The following is a 21,456-nucleotide window of genomic DNA, read 5'->3' as shown; positions in this document are numbered from 1 at the left end:
ATAAAGAAAGGCAGAGGGGGAATTTCCTGGAGTTCCAGTGGTTATAACTTGGTGTTTTCACTGCTGTGGTGCAGGTTCAATCCCTGGTTGGGGAATTAAGATTCTGCAAGCCAGCCGGCCAAAAAAAGAAAAAAAGAAAAAAAAAAAAGGCAGAGAGGGAGATACTGAAGCCCTCTGTTTGAATAGTCCATGCCCCTTTTTGAAAAAGAATTTCAGAGTCGGATCTGACTCAATGTTACTGAGTCTTCTCATGTGTCAGGCACATCCATGAGTTCACCTGACTCTTGCAGAGTTCTCATGGTGGGCATTGTTAGCCCCCACTTCTCTGAGCAAGAGAGGGAGGCTCAGAAATAGAAAGCACCTGGGAAAAGGTCTGAGCACAAATATGGTGCAGCTGGGTTCTTACTCACAACCATGTGACTTTCTGAGTCCAGGCTTTTAACCATGGCAGATGCTGAATGACTAGGAGGCAGCAAAAGAGCAACATGTTTCTGTGTGCCTACTAGAGACACTCTTAAAATACAAGGATACAGAAAGGCTGAAGACAGAAAGAAGTCCTGATAAATTCTTAAGAATATATAGACTGTAGTGTCTGGCTTTAAAGTAATAAAACTAGACATAAGGAACAAAAGAATAGCTAAACACCTCATATCTGGAAATGGAATAGCATATTACTAAAAACTATTGAGGTAAAAAAAAAAGAAAAAGAAACCAGAAGAGAGATTATGAAATACTTAGAGCTGAAAGACAATGAAAACACTCTGCAATATTTTACTATATTGAAGATGCACCCTAATTTTATATACCACTATGAAGGAAAAAACTGCTACTTGAAACATGTCATGCCATTGACCATAAGATGCATCTTGATTTCAGAGATGACAAATGTGAGAAACATGCTTTTTAGGTGAAATGCTTCCATCAAAATTTGAGGGCCATAGCTAAAGCAGTACTTGTGGGCAATTTTTAACTTTAAATAAAATGTTTAATGAAATTAAAAAAGATAAAACAGATGAGCTAAGCATGCATTTCAGAAGTTGAAAATGAGCCACAGAGCAAACCCAAAGAAATAAGAAAGAAAATAATAAAAGTCAGGGTAGAAATCAATGAAAAAGAAATAATAACAATACACAATAAAGAATATTAGAAAAAAAGCTGGTTCTCTGAAAAGATTATGAGGACAGACACACCTCTGGCAAGACCAAATAAGGAAGAAAGACAAAAAATGCAAAAAGAAAATGCTGAATAAAAGAGATTTAAAAATTCTGCAAAAGAATGTTATAAACAAAAACATTTGAAAACCTAAACAAAATAAGATACATTTTGGAAAAAAATATACCAAAATTGGTCTGAGAAGAAATGGAAAATATGAATAAGCCAGTAAACATTCAATAAATAGAAATGGTAGTCATAGTCTCTCTGCCCAAAAAGCCCAGCCCAGATGAATCCTACAACATGGGTGGGTTCTCAAAACTTTTGGAGAATAGACACTTTCTATCTTATAAGCGTTATTTGAGAGAAAGAGAACAGGAAACCTTATTTTATAGTACCAGTCCAACCATGATTCTGAAGCCAAATAAGGCTAGTAAAAGGAAAGAAAGAGGTCTGTCTCGTACATAAACACACAGATTATATATAACATATTGCCTAACTGAGTCAAGAGTATATTTAAATATATCACAATCAAGCAGGAATCCAGGAACATAAATGTATAAATTGCCACATAAATAAGGGAGAAAAAGAACAGGACTATCACAACAGATAAAATGCAAAAAAGCCCAAAACATTTAATAAGGTTCAATATTTATTTATGAGGAAAACTCTGAGCAAACAAGAAATAGAAAAGAACTTCCTTAACTAAGTAAAGTTTATATATCAAACATCTAGTAAGCATTATTCTTGATGGAGAAATTTTTACATGCATTACTTTTAAGATCAGGACCACAAATCTGCTTACTATTCCAACTACTGTTTAATGTAGTCATGGAGGTCCTGGCCAATGCTAAAAGAAACAAAAAAGAATAAGGTGTACAAAACCTGAGAGTGAAGAAATTAAACTGTCTTTATTTGCCTATGATATGATCAATTACATCTAAAATCAACAGGATTAATAGACAAACTATTAGAACTAGGTGGTGAGCAAGGCTGTCAAACACAAGATCAACCTATAAAGCACAAAAGCACTTCTCTACATCAGCAAGACCTCACTAGGGGATGCAGCCAAAATAAGGCACCCAGCACACTAGCAACAAGAACTAGACAGAATTGAGGAGTTCACCTAGAGAAAATGCAACTCTTACAGAAGAAAAAGGACAAAAAGAGAGTAAACTATAAATTCAATGCAATTCTCATGTAAGAAATTCAGCTGGATTTTTTAAAAAGGAAATTTATACCTTATTCTAAAATTTTTATCAAGAATCAGACTATACTACAAAGCTACAGTAACCAAAACAGCATGATACTGGCACAGAAACAGCACATAGATCAATGGAACAGGATAGAAAGCCCAGAAATAAACCCAAGCACTTATGGTCAATTAATCTACAGCAAAGGAGGCAAGAATATACAATGGAGAAAAGACAGTCTCTTCAGTAAGTGGTGCTGGGAAAAGTGTAAAGCTACATGTAAAAGAATGAAATTAGAACATTTTCTAACACCATATACAAAAATAAACTTGAAATGGATTAAAGACTTAAATGTAATACTGGATACTATAAGACTCCTAGAGGAAAACATAGGCAGAGCACTCTTTGACATAAATCAGAGAAATATTTTTTTGGATCTGTCTCCTAGAGTAATGGAAACAAAAGCAAAAATAAACAAATGGGACCTAATTAAACTTATAAGCTTTTGCACAGCAAAGGAAACCATAAACAAAATGAAAAGACAACCTATGGAATGGGAGAAAACATCTGCAAATGATGTGACTGACAAGGGATTAATTTTGAAAATATACAAACAGCTTATACAGCTCAGTATCAAAAAAAACAAACAACCAATCAAAAAATGGGCAGAAGACCTACATCAACATTTCTCCAAAGAAAACATACAGATGGCCAATAAGCACATGAAAAGATGCTCAACTTGCCTAATTATTAGAGAAATGCAAATAAAAACTACAATGAAGTATCACCTCACACCAGTCAGAATGGTAATCATCAAAAAGTCTGCAAATAATAAATCCTACACTGTTGGTGGGAATGTAAATTGGTGCAGCCACTGTGGAAGACAGTATGGAGGTTCCTTAAAAAACTAAAAATGGAATTACCATATGATCCAGCAGTCCCACTCCTGGGCATATATCCAGAAAAGACGAAAGCTCTAATTCAAAAAGATACGTGCACCTCAATGTTCACAGCAATACTATTTACAGTAACCGAGACATGGAAGCAACCTAAATGTCCATCAACAGATGAATGGATAGGGGCTTCCCTGGTGGCACAGTGGTTAAGAATCCGCCTGCCAATGCAGGGGACATGGGTTTGAGCCCTGGTCCGGGAAGATCCCACATGCTGCAGAGCAACTAAGCCCATTCACCGCAACTACTGAGCCTGCGCTCTAGAGCTCGCGTGCCACAACTACTGAGCCCGCGTGCCACAACTATTGAAGCCCGTGTGCCTACAGCCCATGCTCCGCAACAAGAGAAGCCACTGCAATGGGAAGCCCATGCACCGCAACGAAGAGTAGCCCCCACTCGCCGCAACCAGAGAAAGCCCATGCACGGCAACAAAGACCCAACGTGGCCAAAAATAAAAATAAAAAGTAAATAAATTTATATAAAAAAATAGATGAAGGATAAAGAAGATATGGTATTATATACATTGGAATATTATTCAGCCATAAGAAAGAAGGAAATAATGCCATTTGCAGCAATATGGATGGACCTAGAGATTATCATACTAAAGTGAAGTCAGACAGACAAAGACAAATATCATGTATCACACATAGGATCTGAAAAAATGATACAAATGAACTTATTTACAACACAGAAACAGACTCACAGACGTAGAAAAGAAACTTATGGTTACCAAAGGGAAAGGGGTGAGGAGGGATAAATTAGAAATTTGGGATTAACAGATACACACCACTATATATAAAACAAATAAATAAGGACCTACTGTATAGCATAGGGAACTATATTCAGTATTTTGTAATACCCTATAATAGAAAAGAATCTGAAAAAGAATCACTTTGCTTTACACCTGAAACTAACACAATACTGTAAATTAATTATACTTCAATTAAAAAAAAGAAAAAAAGGATGAACATTTACAAATAGATAAGTCAATCAAAAAAAGAAGAGGGAAAAAAGGGGGAAAGGTAGGCAGGCTTGACCTACGTTATGGGTCGAGTGTGTCCATCCCAAATCCATTATGTTGAAGTCCTAACCCCAGTACCACCCAGGATCTTATTTGGAAAACGGGTCACTCACTGCAGACATAATTAGTTAAGATGAGGTCACACTGGAGTAGGGTGGGCTCCTAATCCAATATGACTGGTGTCCTTTTACAAAGGGGAAATGTGGGCACAGGCATGCACACACAGGGAGAAAGCTGTGTGAAGATGAGGGCAGAGATGGAGGTGATAACTTCTCCAAGTGAAGGAAACCCAAATATTGCCAGCAACCACCAGAATCTAGGAGACGGATGGGACTGACTTCCTCACAGCCCTCAGAGGAAACCATTCCTGCCAACACCTTACTCTGAAACTTCTGGCCTCCAGTACTGTGAGACGGCAAATTTTTGTAAAGCCACTCAGTTTGTGGTACTTTTAAGCAGCTTACTATATGGAGAAAAAGATAACTGGATCCCTAGGTAAGGCCATATACAAAGGTTAACTCTAGATACATTAAAAACCTAAATGTGAAAGGTTTAGACAACTAGTGTGGAATATCTTTGACACCTAGACATGAGAAAGAGTTCTAAAACAAAACCCCCAAACTTCAAACCATATGTGAAAAATCAACACATTAGACTACATCAAAAATAGGGACTTAAGGACAGTAGATGACACTAGGAGAAGATATTTACAATCTGTAAACCAGTAAAGGACTAAAATTTAGACCATACATGGAATTACTACTAATCAACAAGGAAAACATAGGAAACCCAAAAGAAAAAAGGACAAAAAATATGAATAGGCAAGCCACAAAGCAGCATAAATGGGAACCAACATGAAGGGATGCTCAAGCTCACTAGACTGAGAAATTTATATTAAGTCAACTGTACCCTCGCAATACAGGCACCACAGGACACAGCTGGAGGGAGCGTGTGTTGGTGCAGCCCTTCTAGAAAGCAGTGTGGCTGGGCTTATGCAAACCAAGGACACAAAGGAGGAAAGGAAGTGTCTGGCTGGGAGGACACTTCAATTATGTCTGCCAGAGAGATTTCAGAGGGAGATGGGTACACTAGCTGCCAAGGTGTTGCTTGTGCTAGCGCAGTGGAGGAAAACCGTTTGTCCGTCACCGGGGGAATGGGCAAGAAAACACAGTGGGTACAAACGCTGGGAAGCTAAACTGCACTAAGAAGCCAACAGCAGATATACATGAGGATGAATGTAGCACTGAGGGAGAAAAAGTAAGGAATAGAATGTGATCCACAGCACGATACCACTTGTGTAAATTAAAATTCATGTCCTCAAAATGATACATGTTTTAGAATGACAAATATAAATAAAAAGATAAACACTTAAGAATGCTGGCCTAGAGGAAAGAGGATGGGAGTCGGGGTGGGGGATAAAAGGAAATAAGAAAACAGGGTGTCTTATTATAGTGCCCCAAACAGAGGGATATGACTGACTCAACCTTCTGCATCTGAAGCCCAGAGGGAGAAAAGGGTATGAAGCCAGAATTCCAGCAGCACCAGAGACGGACTTGGGGGTGGTGCTTCCCCGGGGAACCCAATGTATGCTGTGCTGACTCAGCAGCCAGGGGTTTGGTGCTGTCAAAGCAGATGTTGTGACCCTTGTTAGTTATGGCAAACATTTAGTCAAACTGTCGCTTGCCCAAACTTGGAAGATGGAATCCACGCAACTGTGCCAGGGCTCCAGAATGCTAGGATGTGCAGTGGGGTTTGCCATGTGAACAGGTGCTATAAGCAAGGGGTTTGCAGGGAGAGATGGACAGGGATACAGAGGCCAAAGGTTAGAAAAGTCAACTGCTTCTGGACTCAGAAGGAAGAGAGAGGACTGAAGAGTGAGCCATATGGCCCTGTGACATCCTGCAGCGAAGATCGGAGTAGGCTGCTTTACTCATGTCTCAAGCTGTTGTTCCAGATGACTGGTCACTGACATGAGAAAGACTGACAGAGCAAAGAAACGGAGCAGGTGTGGGAACTGTGTTTACTCATAACAGACTACGGTCACTGACACACGGATCAAGTGGATGCAAGCAGACCAGAGGCTGTGACAGAGGGAACCGAATTGTCCAAGAAACCACCAGTCTGGTCTGAAAAATATCTGACTGTTGGATCCCTTATACAACCTCCAGGCCAGTAGACTGACACTGGCAAGAAGCTGGCCGTCAAAGCTGTGTAGCCCACTCCACGGGAGCCCACTTCCCATCAGCCATCGAAGATGGTGGTCTCAGGGGCCACAGAGGTCAGCAGACATGCTCTCTAGAAGGCAGAAGCGGTAGCCAGACATGCTAAGAAATGGAGTCCTCAGTACCCCAAGCAGCCTTCACGGTTCCTGCCCAGAGGACACAATGACCACCGAGGGCCAGGGACTGCCAGGTGTGTCCCTTGTTTCCTCTTTCCCAATAGGCATTTCATCATGGTTATCCTGTTTCTGCTCTACCAGTTCATCCTGGGCAGGACAGGCTAACGTGACTGACAGATAGTCTTCTAGTTGGAACACAGGCCCTATGGGCTTGAGGAAGAGTGCTGCCCGTCACCCAGGGTTGTGGACTCTGAGGAAGCAGGGCTTGCCAGTAGCTCAGTGGGGTCGACTGTTGTAGTGACAACTACATCTACCCACACCTACTTTCCCCTTCACCTGGCCTGCAGCCCAGAAACAACAGCCCCAGGCTCCCCTTGCAGCCAAGCCTGGCCATGCTGACTAGCCCTTTCCTATGTGATCGGAAGAAATGGTGGGTGCAACTGCTGTCTCACTGTTTGAGAACAAATCCCTGGCTCTGGACTTTTGCTCTTCTCCCCACTTCTGCTGGCAAGAATGGTGACAACTCAAGTGGCCTTGAGAGCTGGAGCTGCCATTAGTCTGAATCCCTGAATGACCGTGGGGAGCAAAACTGCTGGTCTGCAATGCTTTAAGCTATTATAGTAGTTTAGTTTCCCCTAACATGTATTAACAGTATGTCTATATGCTGAACAAAACCAGAAGAAAACATGAAAAAATTAAAATAGATAATTTGTTGGGAGGGTAAAACTATTTTCTTCCTTTTCTCTTTTTGCTTCAATTTTCATTGTTGCAATTACAAAAATATTAATTACGTAATAATTTTTAAAAAGACGGACAAAATAGCACAGTTTATTTGTACCGTCTGCTCTCACATTATCTTTGACATAGATGTTACTACTAGTAAGACTGAAACCACTCTATGGAAAAGGAAGTGGGACTGTTTCGGCAATAAAATAGGAAAGAGAACTTCAAAAAAGGAAAAGCTTTGAGGACACAGAATGGTACCCTTCTGGGTAGCTTCTGGGCAAGAAAGTGTTGCAGTGTTTAGATGCTGTCTTTCAAACTCTGGCGTGACCGGTTCTTTCTGGGCTAGCTCCCCTTGACCACTCTGAAATGACGAGGGAGGTGATCTTGGAGACTCAGCAAGATTAACTTATTGGCAAAGCTTGAAAAGGCAATACTAACTAATATCCTTAATCCACTTCTCCATTTCTTGGGGCAAACAATTAGTACCTGAAGTAGACAGAAACAGACAGCAGGGGGACAGTGAACGTATGACAGGCAAAGTTCAGATTTAGATTCAAGAGACACAGTTCAGTTTTCAGCTCTATTTATTAGCTGTGCCACCAGGGACATGTGACTTAGCCATTTGATTTTACCTTGTCACTTACATTTCCCCCCATTTTATAAACTTTTGTCAGGGACTGCCGGGAGACTCAAATAAAATAAATGCAATAACATGTAAGATGGCCTAGGACCAGGTCTGCAAATACTAGGCCCTCACAGATGTGTCTATTCTCTCCTTCTGCGGAAAGAATGACTGGAAAGGCAGCACGTGACAAGCTCTACCACCGTAGACAAGCAGCAGGAAACAGGGTTGTGATGTGGACATAAAGCCAAGTCCCACCTGAACTTTGTGAAACATCTGTAAGTTAATTGCTTTGACTTCCTCCAGCTGCTGGCGCAGGGCAACTAGAGTGTCCTGCTTCTCGTGAGTGTCCTTTTCTAGTAACTTCATTGCGATTTCCATTTCGGTTTTCATTCCAATTTGTAGCTCCAGTTCTTTTTCTAGTTCCTTAAAAGGATATTAATAAGGAAAATATTATTAAAGCACATCACAGAAATGAACTTAACTGATGTTGTATCTTGGGCAGTGCTGAAAATACAAACGGAAGGTCAGAATAGGTTAGGGAGATGCAGACAAGTCTGTCTGGAGCGTAACTAGATTAAGTTTTCTCCCTTTCCTCATTTTACAATGAACACTGGCTCTGCATCAAGTCAACAGAAAGCAGGTAGGTGGCAATGAGGAATACTCCACGAGTATTTTTTTTCACATGTTAAAAACTTTATTTGTATAAAAACTCACTTGTTTTTAAAAGCAGGTTGAAGCATGTGTGTGCAAAGTACTGACAGAAGTAACATAGAGGGAATAAACTGAGGAATCTTTCTGGTAACTCAGGCTCGCAAACTCACCAAACGGGCTTTCTTCTCCTCCTTCAGCTGCTTCCACACATCATTGTACATTTCATCCAGACCTTGCCGAGTCTGCTTGTAAGTCTCCAGCTCAACTTTTGTATCCTGTTTTGTTATCTGTGATCAAACAAGAGCACCAGAGGGATGGTTTGCTTACAGAAGCAAGCTAACTACAAAGTATTTAAAAATATAACATATATATATTTTTAAACAGTAGCATAATTTCTATTTTTTTAAGCATAATAGAGAAAGGCTAAAATTTTAAAGGTATTTTGAAATATCTTTGAACATGAAGGATGAGAGCAAGCCAATAGATTTTTGAAAAGGTAGGTGCAGAAAACAATTTAATTTTCTTTAAAATAGAATAGTCGTTCTGAGTGGGAAAGGTCCCCATTCAGTATTTATCTAGCACGTTTTTAGCACTGGGTGAATTTTGAGATGAATCAGATATGGTCTCTACTCTCAAGTCATCAGGTGAGACAGCTGCAAGCCAGCAATTCTACACAACAGTAAGCGGATTCTATAATGGAGGGAGGTGCAAAGAGCTATGGAAACACGGGAGAAGAAGGGTCCAGGCCTACTGATGGGTGCCAGAGGCAGCACCACAGGGGACCAGGCTCATGAGAGAAGCTGAAGAGGGAATAGGAACTTGCACTCGCAAAGGCCCAGAGGCAAGGGAGCAGTGCACTTGGGAAACCCCAAGTGGTCCGGGTGGCCTGAGAGTGACACGGAAGGGCACTGCGGCAGGATTTTCTGGTGTCAAACAAGGCATCTTTGCATGTTCTGGGCTTGAGATGTCTGATGGACATGTCTGAGTGGGGAACATGCCGCCCAGCTGCAAGGCCTACTTCTCACCTCCACGCTTTTTTCGCTTTTCTCACGAATTAATTCATTTTGTTCTCTTAATTGTTGCTGTTCTTCTTGAAGTGAACAAATTCGGTCTGTTGCAGCTGAAAGCTGATTAAGAAAGATTTTTAGATTTCTTAACATCAAAATGAATCTTACTGTTCAAATTAAAAGCTAACATTTGGCATCTTCACAATTGACAATGTATTTTCACATATGTGATATTTTATTTTTTATCCTTGTTTTGAATAGGTAATACATTCACATGGTTCAAAATTCCAAAGATATAAAAATATAAACAGTAAAATCTCTCTTACCCCTGCCCCTAGCCATCTCTGTCCTCCCTAGATATTCTTGTTTTACAAAAATGATAGCATACTACTTCACGTGGGCAAAGATTTATGGACACAAATTAGAAACAGCTTAAATGTCCAATACTAGAAATGGTTTAACAAATCACAGTAAAAGCATAAAACAGAAATATGTAGTTATTAAAATACTTACAAAAGCTTTTAATGACTTGAGAACATACTTATGATATAATAAAAATAAAAAAGCAGGTTATACAGTAAGTTCTCACGTCTAGTTTAAAGAAAAAAACTTAACTGTTAAAAATCATTAAGAAAAACAAAAACAAACAAACAAAAAAAGCTTAAGGAAAGATGGGGACTCTATATACAGCTGTCACTTAGCCAAGGGATTACGGGCTTTTTTCCCCCTGATTCTTCATTCTTTTTAGTTTTTCTAGCCAATGAGCAAAAGGATATCTTACCACTAGAGAGAGAATTAAAGAAGCTGGGAGAGGAATCACAACCAAACCATTAAAGATGTGCCCGAGGAAAACATCTTCCTTGCCCTGAACAAGTTAACGTAGTTTAGGCTAAAGTGTACAGGAGCAGGTGCCTTCATGTACCTGCTGAGGAGAGGCTAGCAGGAGAGGTGAGTAAATACCCCAACCAACCTCTCCTTTCCCAGCCTCTGAGACAGCCTGGTGAGAGAAGGTGAGGCTGGAGAAGCAGAAAGAAGCCAGACATTTGCCCTCAATACTTGGCTGTGCTCTTAGCGTCATTCACTAACGGGGGGCCCTGAAGCACTGAACTCCTCACCTCCTCTTGGTCAACAGCATCTAGGTCCACTCAGACTCAGAACCCAGGACTGGGGTTTCTAAACATAACTGCTGTGCCCACGTAAGAAACTTTAAGGCTTGAAAGGAGGTGCTAGTTGCTGCAAGGGAAAAAGCAGGCAAAAACCATAAGCTAATTCCCATCCTACTCTCTGAAGACGTAGAGAGCACACCCTGAAGTGAGAGATACACTTTTCTCTGAAGTACATTTTCTATTACATCTGTTTGCCTTTGAAGGAAAAATAAGCCAGTTGTTCAGTTTCAAAAGCTAAATTAGACTTTCACTCAAAGCATGTCACCTCCCCTCAGAATGGGAGAAAATATTTACAGATGAAGCAACTGACCAGGGATTAATCTCCAAAATATACAAACAGCTCATGCGGCTCAATATCAAAAAAACAACCCAATCGAAAAATGGGCAGAAGATCTAAATAGATATTTCTCCAAAGAAGACATGCAGATGGCCAAAAAGCACATGAAAAGATGGTCAACATCACTAATTATTAGAGAAATGCAAATAAAAACTACAATGAGGTATCACCTTACACTGGTCAGAATGGCCATCATGAAAAAATCTACAAACAGGGCTTCCCTGGTGGCGCAGTGGTTGAGAGTCCGCCTGCCGATGCAGGGGACATGGGTTCATGCCCCGGTCCGGGGAGATCCCACATGCTGCGGAGCAGCTGGGCCCATGAGCCATGGCCGCTGAGCCTGCGCGTCCAGAGCCTGTGCTCCACAGCGGGAGAGGCCACAACAGAGAGGCCCGTGTAACGCAAAAAAAAAAAAAAAAAAAAAAAAAAATCTACAAACAATAATTGCTGGAGAGGGTGTGGAGAAAAGGCAATCCTCCTATACTGCTTGTGGGAATGTAAATTGGTACAGCCACTATGGAGAACAGTATGGAGGTTCCTTAAAAAACTAAAAATAGAGCTACCATATGATCCAGCAATCCCACTCCTGGGCATATATCCGGAGAAAACCATAATTCTAAAAGATATATGTACCCCAATGTTCATTGCAGCATTACTTACAGTAGCCAGGACATGGAAGCAACCTAAATGTCCATCAACAGAGGAATGCATAAAGAAGATGTAGTACATATACACAGTGGAATATTACTCAGCCATAAAAAAGAACGAAATAATGCCATCTGCAGAAACATGGATTGACCTAGAGATTGTCAGACTGAGTGAAGTAAGTCAGACAGAGAAAGACAAATATCATACAATATTGCTTATACGTGGAATCTAAAAAAGGGTATAAATGAACTTATCTACAAAACAGAAATAGAGTTACAGGTGTAGAAAACAAACTTACGGTTACCAGGGGGTAAAGGGCGGGGAGGGATAAATTGGAAGATTGGGATTGACATATACAAACTACTATATATAAAACAGATAACTAGTAAGGACCTTCTGTATAGCACAGGGAACTCTACTCATTACTATGTAATGCCCTATATGGGAAAAGAATCTAAAAAAGAGTGGATATATGTATATGTATAGCTGATTCACTTTGTTGTACACCTGAAACTAACACAACATTGTAAATCAACTATACTCCAATAAAAATTATAAATAAAAAAAAAAGCATGCCACCTCATCTGGGAGAACAAAGAGTGAATCTGCTTTTCTAAAATCAACTAAGGGGACTTCCCTGGTGGTGCAGTGGTTAAGAATCCGCCTGTCAATGCAGGGGACACGGGTTCGAGCCCTGGTCCAGGAAGATCCCACATACCGCGGAGCAACTAATCCCGTGTGCCACAACTACTGAGCCTGCACTCTAGAGCCCGCGAGCCACACCTACTGAGCCCGCGCACCACAACTATTGAAGCCTGCACGCCTAGAGCCTGTGCTCCACAACAAGAGAAGCCACCGCAATGAGAAGCCCCTGCATCACAACGAAGACTAGCCCCTGCTTGCTGCAACTAGAGAAAGCCCGTGTGCAGCAATGAAGACCCAACGCAGCCAAAAATAAATAAATAAAATAAAAAAATTTTAAAAATAAATAAAATAAAATCAACTAAGGTCTCCTTGAGTGCCTCCACATGCTAAGTGTTGGACAAGGCACATTTATGTGGTATTAATCTAACTTAATCTTTACAATACTATTGTAAGTGTGTTGAATTATCACCCAATTTAGAGATGAGCAAAGTGAGGCCCAAAGGCCCACTCCACCCCCCAGGTGAATTCGAGTCCTTCAGCTCTAAGTGTGATGAAGTCTCTCCCATGAGGCCCATTTTTGAGTTTCTTTCTCCTGTTACAAATCTGAGCTCCTCTCCTGAAAGCTGTTCGGGCCTGCCCCCTCAAGAGGGCGCAGGAAGTTTAAAGTGAGCTTTAAACTGGGTCCTCCGTTACAAAGGTGCGCTCTGCGACTCTCCTTTCGGCTGTAACCTGCCTCCACACCATGGGGGGGGGGGGGTCACTCTCCGGCCCCCCTCACAGCCCTCTTCCTTCCCGGTGAGACTTGGTGGGGAGGGTCGAGCAGCCAGGGACCGCTACCTGTGGAAAGCCTCAGAAAGGCTGAGCAACCCCCCTCCTGCTAACAGGAGACAAGATGTGTCCACCAAGGAGACTGCCGGGCAGCTGGCAGCAAGCTTTCTTCCTCAGCCTCAGCCCTCCTTCTTCCTGTCCTTTCATTCTTTCTCTTCCTAGTGAGAAAGCAGAGAAAGACCACACTGTGGGGAGACTGGTTCCAAGCTCCTGAGAGGCCGAGACACGGAAGGGGGGACGAGGGTACTTTTACCCCATAAAAGAGCCTGTGCCTTCTGGGCAGCCGGGAGACACACTACATCATAGGAAAGGTGGGAAAAGAGGAAGAGGATAGCACGTTCACAAAAGGAGTGGGGCTTTTCCAACTAGGACTTGTCTTCTACTGGACCACTGTGAGGTGATAAAACCTAAGTCACTTAGAACTGGCTCATGATCCGTTGCACTGGCTCATGGGAGCCCCGGCCAGGGCAGAACACGGACATTCTGAGGATGTGAAATTCTGAGAATGTCTGTCCTGTGTGCAGCTCAACCCAAGGTTAGCAATTCCCATTCCTACCAGTGAGAAGCTCTGGTCAGATATACCAACCATACCATTTCTCTTCTTGGGTCATTCTGCTTTAAGAATTTCAATAAGTTACAAACCTCTTCTTGAAGCTTTGAATTAGTCTTTTCCAGCCCTTCTATCTTGGTTTGAAGATCCCCAACTGTGCAGCTGTAAAAAAGAAAATATTAAGTAAATGTGAACTTATAAAAGCTGACTGTTTTCCCAATCTGTAAACAATGAGAATAGAGATTCCTAGATTTCCTATATGAAATGGAGAGTCAAAGGGTCTCCAATTAACTCATAGATGAGAATTCTAAATATATATGTAAGCTGTGTGTGTGTGTGTGTGTGTGTGTGTGTGTGTGTGTGTGTGTATATATATTTTTTTTTTTAGTGAAAAGTTTTCAATGTTTTCTCCAAATATGCTATCCATTTCTTGTTTAGCCAACTGGAAAGAAAACAGCATTTCCCCCAACACAATATATGGGAACCAAAACGCACCGGCAGTCATATATCTAAAGTAATATTCATAACAAGATATTGGTACTTTTGGGTAGTAGGATCAAAGGTGATTTTTAAATCTTTTTTACACTTTGTCCCATTTTTCACATATTCTTTAAGTAATATGCACTACTTTCATACTGAAAAATATGTAAAAGCTAATGTAGACTTGACAAACAACAATAATAATAACCACAACAATAATAGTAGTAGTTTTCTTTTTGGACAATATGTCAGGCCCTGTTTGTTCTAAGCACTTTAAATGCGTCAACTCCCCACAATTCTGTGAGGCAAATCTTATTGTTAATCTGTTTTACAGATGAGGAAACCATAACTTTATATCGAAAAACTCACTTAACTTCATACCCCTATGAACCCAGGTGGTCTGGCTCCAGAGCCTGCACTTTTAGGCAACAGACCCTACTACCAAAAACTGGGGCTTTTTGCCGGTGAGGGGGGTACCAAGAAACAAACCTGACAAGGCTAATGAACCAAGGTTCAAGAATTGGGTGGGAGAAAAATAAAAATACAAATTGACACAAAATGAAAAAGTCAACAAAACAAAACATATGGAAGGAATTACAAGTTTTAAGAGTATGCCATTTTCAATTCTGTACCAACTACATAACTTAGAAAATATCAACAAAATTTCTATTTTTCCTTAGAAAACATAAATTACCAAAAAAGATATATCCTCACGAGGAGAAAAGCTAGATGAATTAACAGCTAAGGAAAAACTGAAAAGCTGGCAAAGTATTGCCTCCATACAGGCTTTGAGCTTCAAATTTTCAAGGAGCAAATAATGCTCACGAAATAGAAGGTGTTCCCAGGCACAGAAACAAGGCAAAGCTTCCTGATTCATTTTGTGAAGCTGCATAACCCTGATACCATGCCAGAGGGGAAACTATGGAACAACTATGTTAAGTTACATGTTAAGAGAATGACTAAATTATTAAAGCTATGATCAAGTAGAGTTTATCCCTATGAAGAAATCCATTAATAAACTATATTACATCAATAGATTAAGGGATAAAAGTCATGATTAACTTAATGGATGCTAAAAGGCATTTGATAAAATTCAACATCTATTCCTTATAAAAGTTCTCAATAAACTAAGCATGGATTAAGAATCTCACTCTCAAAATAATAGCCAGCATCACACCTCAGGAAAGCTCAGAGCAGCATACCCTAGGTATGTTCTGAAGAACACACTAGCTCCTTTGCCTGCTTCATTGGCTTTGGGGGCCAGAGAGGCTGCTCCCGCAGAGAACTGCTAATGTGCACAGTGTACTCTCTAAAGAGGGTTCAGAGAGAGAATTATTTTTCCCAAACATGTTAGGCTGAGAATCTCCATCCATTCTCCATCAAAACCTGCAACAACTAGTGTTTCATGAAACACAGGAGTAGCTTTCCAATTAAAATGAAAATTCAAGATAAAGATACCTGCTATCACTATTGAATTGTTCTCAAAGGTCTAGCCCAGTGGTTTTCAACCCCTTTTTCCTGCCCAGAACGTTGGAGGGATGTGTGTTGATTCCCAGCAGCAATAATGCTTCCCATGCAGTGATTTCCAACTAAGCTGCGGTGGGCTAAGGGGTGGAGAGGTTTAATTTATTACTCTCTAATTTGCATAACTAGACAGAACAAAAGATCGAAGGATTCCCCAAAGCTCTTTATCAAGAAATCATACTTCTACAGTCTGTACACATGAGCACTGAACGACAACCTTTTTTCTTGGTTTGGAAAAAAGTTAGTTATAAATATATGGCAACTCAAAAAGGTTCCATGAGGCAATTATCGGGCACTGAGAATGAACTGCAACACTGGAAAAAGGAGGGAGTCCTACCTTAAGTGCCGGTTAAGTTCTTCCACATAATTTTTTTGATCAAGGACATCAGTAATTCTTTCATGCCTTTTAAAAAGAACATAAAAAGAGAGAAATTCTTTTTACTCAGGGTTAATACTTTTAATTGTCCCCCAACCTTCCAGTCACCTTGTAGGAGTACCAATGTCATCAGGAAACCAAGAGATGGTCAGAGCTTAGTAATGTCTGCACGGTCCTAAGTGAACCAGCAAGGCGGGCTAGGAAGACATGGGACACACTGGAAACAGGCTGCCTGGAGAGGAGCCTCCCTGCAGATGCTCCTCCCATCTCTCCCCTAGCATTTGAGAAAGCCACTGGCAGGCAAGGGAGAAACACCAAAAGCCACATGTAAATGGCTCTCCAGTTAGGAGATGAAGCAGCCCTTGTTATACTGAAGGAAAAGAAGCTGCCTCAGAAAAGAAGACCACAAGACTCTTCAAAACACAAAGCTGATTAGTCTGGGTTAAAAAAAAAGACTCTGGGAACTCTTTGGCAGTCCAGTGGTTAGGACTCCACACTTTCACTGCCAAGGGGGTAGGTTCAATCCCTGGTCAGGGAACTAAGATCCTGCAAGCTGTGCAGCATGGCCAAAAAAAAAAAAGCAAAAAGCAAAAACACAACACAACGAAACTTCATACATCTTTATAAAAAAAGCAAAAAAGACTTTATCATTTTAAAGTTAGGCTCCTCCCACCAATTTCTTTACATACATATGTACATAAATGGGATCATGTGACCCAGGTTCATGCCACAGGTGCTGGATTTGCTGGTCAGTGCAGTCATTTTTTTTTTACCTTTCTGCCCTTTACATAGCTCTCCCAGGTAACACATACTGATAGCTTGTTGAGTATCCTATGTGTATATAATCATAATATCTATCTATATTTTTACATATAGTATATGCAATTAAAATATATATTAGAGAATTTGGGGGTTTTAAAAAAATGGGATATATATACTTCTCAGTATTATACTTTTCTCACTCAATAATACCTGTGGAAATCCCTCTAAATCTACTATACAGTAGGTCAAATTTGTTTTTCTTTCATGTCTGTATAATACATAGTGTGGAATACTTCAGATGTTCTACAATTCATTCAATTGCAGATGTCCCTAGGTATCCACAGGGGACTAGTTCCAGAACCTCTGTGGATACCCAAATCTGCAGATGCTCAAGTCCCTTATACAAATGGCATAGCACAGCTGACCCTCTGTATCTGTGGGTTCCACATCTGCAGGTTGAAAGGCTGACTGTATTCCCTTAATAGTGGATAATCAGTTTATTTCCAGTTCTTTTTGACATTAAGAATGTATTTTAAATTTCAAGTGAGTGAATCCTTGTACTGTGGGTGCATGAAGCATTAATGGGATTCCCGCTGGTCCCTTCCTTGGTAAGGTGCACTGCCAAGGCACTGAGAAGGAAGAGTTCTCATTACAAAGACATGTGAAAGACAGGTAACAGATGTACGTGGTAAAATATTCAAACACAGCGCAAGGGTTTACAGTGAAACTCCCTCCCATGCCTGTCTCCTGACCTCTTCCCCACAGGTGGCCTTGTTTTCAGGTCAATGTGCCTCTCTAGAAATGATCCATGTATATGGAAGTACAACATATAAATATGGATGTATGTCTTCTTTGTTATAACATGAATGGTAGCATGTTATATACATTGTTTGCTTTTTTTTCTTTTCTTTTTTTTTTTTTCCAGGATAACTTCTTTTAATGCTCTTGTTAACAAGGATGAAGTAGAGCTACAATGTGGCATGAAAAGACACCCAAGACACAGTAGGATCAAAGAATAAGTCTAGTGGCAACTTAAATATATAATAGTACCTTTCCATTTACATCCAAACCATAAAGCAAATTACACTACCAAAAAATATATACCTGCAAGGCAGTAAAGAAAGGCTTGGAAGGAGTCATGCATGAGTAGCTTCCTCTGCAGAAGCAGGGGGAGTGGGACTGAGATGGAGACGAGGGGATGGTGTTAATGGGGAAATTTGCCTTGTACTCTCTATTCTTCCACAGAGCCTAATTCCTTAAACAATGGGAATAGGAATGTATTACCACTGTAATTAAAAATAGCTAAATAAAAAATAAAAAATCAAACAACACAAAAACAAAAGTAGCATTCTTTGCCAACAGTTACATGAAAAGATGCAGCATCACTAATCATCAGGGGAATGCAAATCAAAAACCACAGTATGCTATCACGCCATACCCGTTAGAATGGCTATCACCGAAAAGACAAGAAGTAATAAGTGTAGGCCAGGATGCAGAGAAAAGGGAACACTTGTGCACTGTTGGTGGGAATGTAAATTGGTGCAGCCACTATGGAAAACAGTATGGCAATTCTTCAAAAAACTAAAAAATAGAAATACTAAATGACCCAGCAATTCCACTTCTGGATATTTATCCAAAGAAAATGAAAACTAACTTGAAAATGTATATGCACCCCCATGTTCACTGCAGCATTATTTATAACAGCCGAGATATGGAAACAACCTAACTGTCCATCAATGGATGTGGTATATTCATATAATAAAATACTATTCATCCATTAAAAAAAAGGAAATCCTACCATTTCTGACAACATGAGTGGACTTTGAGGGCATTATGCTAAGCGATGTAAGTAAAACAGTGAAAGACAAATACCTTATGATCTTACTTATATGTGGAATCTAAAATAAACACAAAACCAAACTCACAGATACAGGGACTGGTGGTTGCCAGAGGTGGGGGGGGTGGGGGAGTGGGTGAATGGGGCCATAAGGCACAAACTTCCAGTAAGTAAGTCCTGGGGATGTAATGTACAGCATGGTGACTGTAGTTAATAATACTGTATTGCATATTTGAAAGTTGCTAAGAGAGTGGATCCTAAAAATGCTTATCACAAGAAAAATTTTTTGTAACTACGTATGGTGATGGATGTTAACTAGACTTATTGTGGTGATCATTTTGCAATATATACAAATATCAGATCATTATGTTGTACACTTGAAACTAATAATGATGTTATATGTCAATTATACCTCAATTTTAAAAAAGGAGCATTCTTTGCCAGAATTTCATTAAAAACGTGAAGAACAGCATACAATACAGAACTTACTCTTTGCCACCATCAAGATCCTGCACATCCTTAATGTAGAGAGAAAAATCGATCACTCCAACCTGATCGAAATAAAATGTACCAGTTTAAGTGAAAAATAACTTTTCGCACTTTCCACAAACCTTACAGTCTTTAAAATTCAGGGTATTTACCTTCCTATCTCAGGATAAAACAATAGGATTGTTAGGATAACCTGACAATCAGTAGGTTAACCAGCTTAAAGCAGCAATCAATCAAACAAACAAACCAAAAGAAAAATAACCCCATCACCTTCTAAACTTACTAAAAATCAGAATTTAAGGGAATATTCTGAAGTTTTATTTATTTATTTATTTATTCAACAATCAAATTGTTGACAAAGATCAACAAAGTTCTTTGGGTACAAAGTAATAAAAAAAAAAAAGAGACCTGTATCTCTAAAGTGGTGACCTTAACTGATAACTCTGACTCCTTCTTCCCCCAAACTGAGGTGAAAAGGTCCAGTATTTCAGGGAAAATTCTCTGCTGCTGTGGGGAACTAGGGGCTCCAAGACCCCTCAAAATCTCAAAGTCAGGGGCTTTGTCCAGAAATAAAGCACTTCAGAGAGAGTGAATGAGAGCCCTAGTCTGCCACCATCCACTCTAGTGTAAGTGCAGCCATTCCTTCGAAATACAGGAAAATTGGGTCCATCAATAGAGAAATATTTAAATCAGTCATGTTATAGCCATATTGCAGAACCCTATGCAACCATAACAAAGAATGCAGAGAATGAATATGTAATGAAATGAAGAAAGCTCCAGGATAAAATTTTAACTCAAAGAATACTATGTACAGCATTAACTCCTTATAGTAACCTCCCTTATGTTAAAACCAAAGCTATACATGATGTTTTCTGCAACTTCTCTGTTGCGCCTCCCACCAATCTATATTCCTGACCCTTGAACCTGGGTGGCCAGTAAGGCCTGTCTTTATGAGCAGAAAGCAGCAGAAAGGATGCTGTGACTTCTGCAGCTAGGTTAACAAAGGCAGTACAAGCTTCCTCCTGGCTCTTTCCCTTGGGCATATACCTTTGAAGTTCTGAGCTTCCATGGGAAAAGTCTGGCTAACCTTGAGGCACCACACTGGAGATCAAGTGGAGAGACCATGTGTAGACAGAGATGCCCAAGAAGCCCCTGCTGCTCCAGCCTCAGCTCCCTGAGCCTTCTCAGCCCAGAGGACAGAGAGTGAGAGTGCATATGCCTTCAGCCACTCCAGCCCCAGCCACCAACTGCCTGTGATCACAGGCATGCTTAAGAGTCACTGTGCTGAGCTCAGCCATCCCTCAAATATGAGGGACTGTAATCATTTAGGTGACTGTTAATTTGTTACACTGCAACAGAAAACCAGAAAAGATTTAATTAAAAACAAAACCTATGTATACATAAATGCATAGGAAAAGTAGAAACAGTCCCTCAAATTTTTACCATTATCTGTGGGGACAAGACTGGGACTGAAGGGGGAGAGGAGAAGGGGAGCTTGAATTTCACTTTTCACTTTACATTCTTCTGTAATTGCTTAACTTCTTTTCAACAAGCATGCATTTCTTTTGTAATACAAAAATAATTTAAAAAGAAATATATATTTGACTGGAAAAAAAGCAACAATAGAAGGAATGAGAAAGCATACTCAAAGTAGAAATTAATGGACTAGGAAACAAAGCTCTCCTCTCAAAGCAGAAGTGATGTGTAAAAGCAAGACCTGGTTCTTCGAGCTCAACACAGTAGACAAATCTCTACCAAGTATTACAATTTAGAAAAGTGAGATTTTAAAAAGCTGTAAGAAAATACTCTCATGCAACTAATAGATCTGAATGAAACAAATGATTTCTGGAAAAATATAAATGACTAAAACTTTTTCTAAGACTTAGGAAACCAATAAATTGACCAAAGCTATGCAAAAAATTAAAGTGGTCAAAGCATGAGGACCATAAAGCTTTTGCATAAAGCTGAAACTGTCATACTAGCCAGTTTTAACAAACCTTTAAAGAAAAATATTTCCTGCTCTAATAAACTGTTGTAGAAAGCAAGAAAGAAAAGAATATCATCCAGTTTATTTTATGAGGTTATACAATCCTGACACTGAAAAGTGACAAAGACAGTATAGAAAAGGAAAATTCAGACCAGTGTCAC

At 40.1% G+C, this 21,456-nt stretch overlaps 1 protein-coding gene across 2 annotated transcripts in view; it reads right to left on the bottom strand.

The window, feature by feature from the left end:
• RUFY1 (RUN and FYVE domain containing 1) overlaps positions 1 to 21,456 on the bottom strand; it is a 57,410-nt gene that overhangs the window by 16,085 nt on the left and 19,869 nt on the right. For both annotated transcript variants that reach the window (XM_060008224.1, XM_060008225.1), the window contains exons 6-11: positions 19,309 to 19,370; positions 16,182 to 16,247; positions 13,933 to 14,002; positions 9,685 to 9,786; positions 8,830 to 8,946; positions 8,264 to 8,431 (exon numbers count right to left, since the gene is read on the bottom strand). In XM_060008224.1, coding sequence (XP_059864207.1) covers positions 8,264 to 8,431; positions 8,830 to 8,946; positions 9,685 to 9,786; positions 13,933 to 14,002; positions 16,182 to 16,247; positions 19,309 to 19,370 — 585 coding nt within the window. The remainder of the gene's footprint in view (positions 1 to 8,263; positions 8,432 to 8,829; positions 8,947 to 9,684; positions 9,787 to 13,932; positions 14,003 to 16,181; positions 16,248 to 19,308; positions 19,371 to 21,456) is intronic.

Source organism: Delphinus delphis, chromosome 3 (assembly GCF_949987515.2).
Source record: "Delphinus delphis chromosome 3, mDelDel1.2, whole genome shotgun sequence".
Lineage (NCBI taxonomy): Eukaryota > Metazoa > Chordata > Mammalia > Artiodactyla > Delphinidae > Delphinus > Delphinus delphis.
This window is presented reverse-complemented; position numbering and strand designations above follow the sequence as displayed.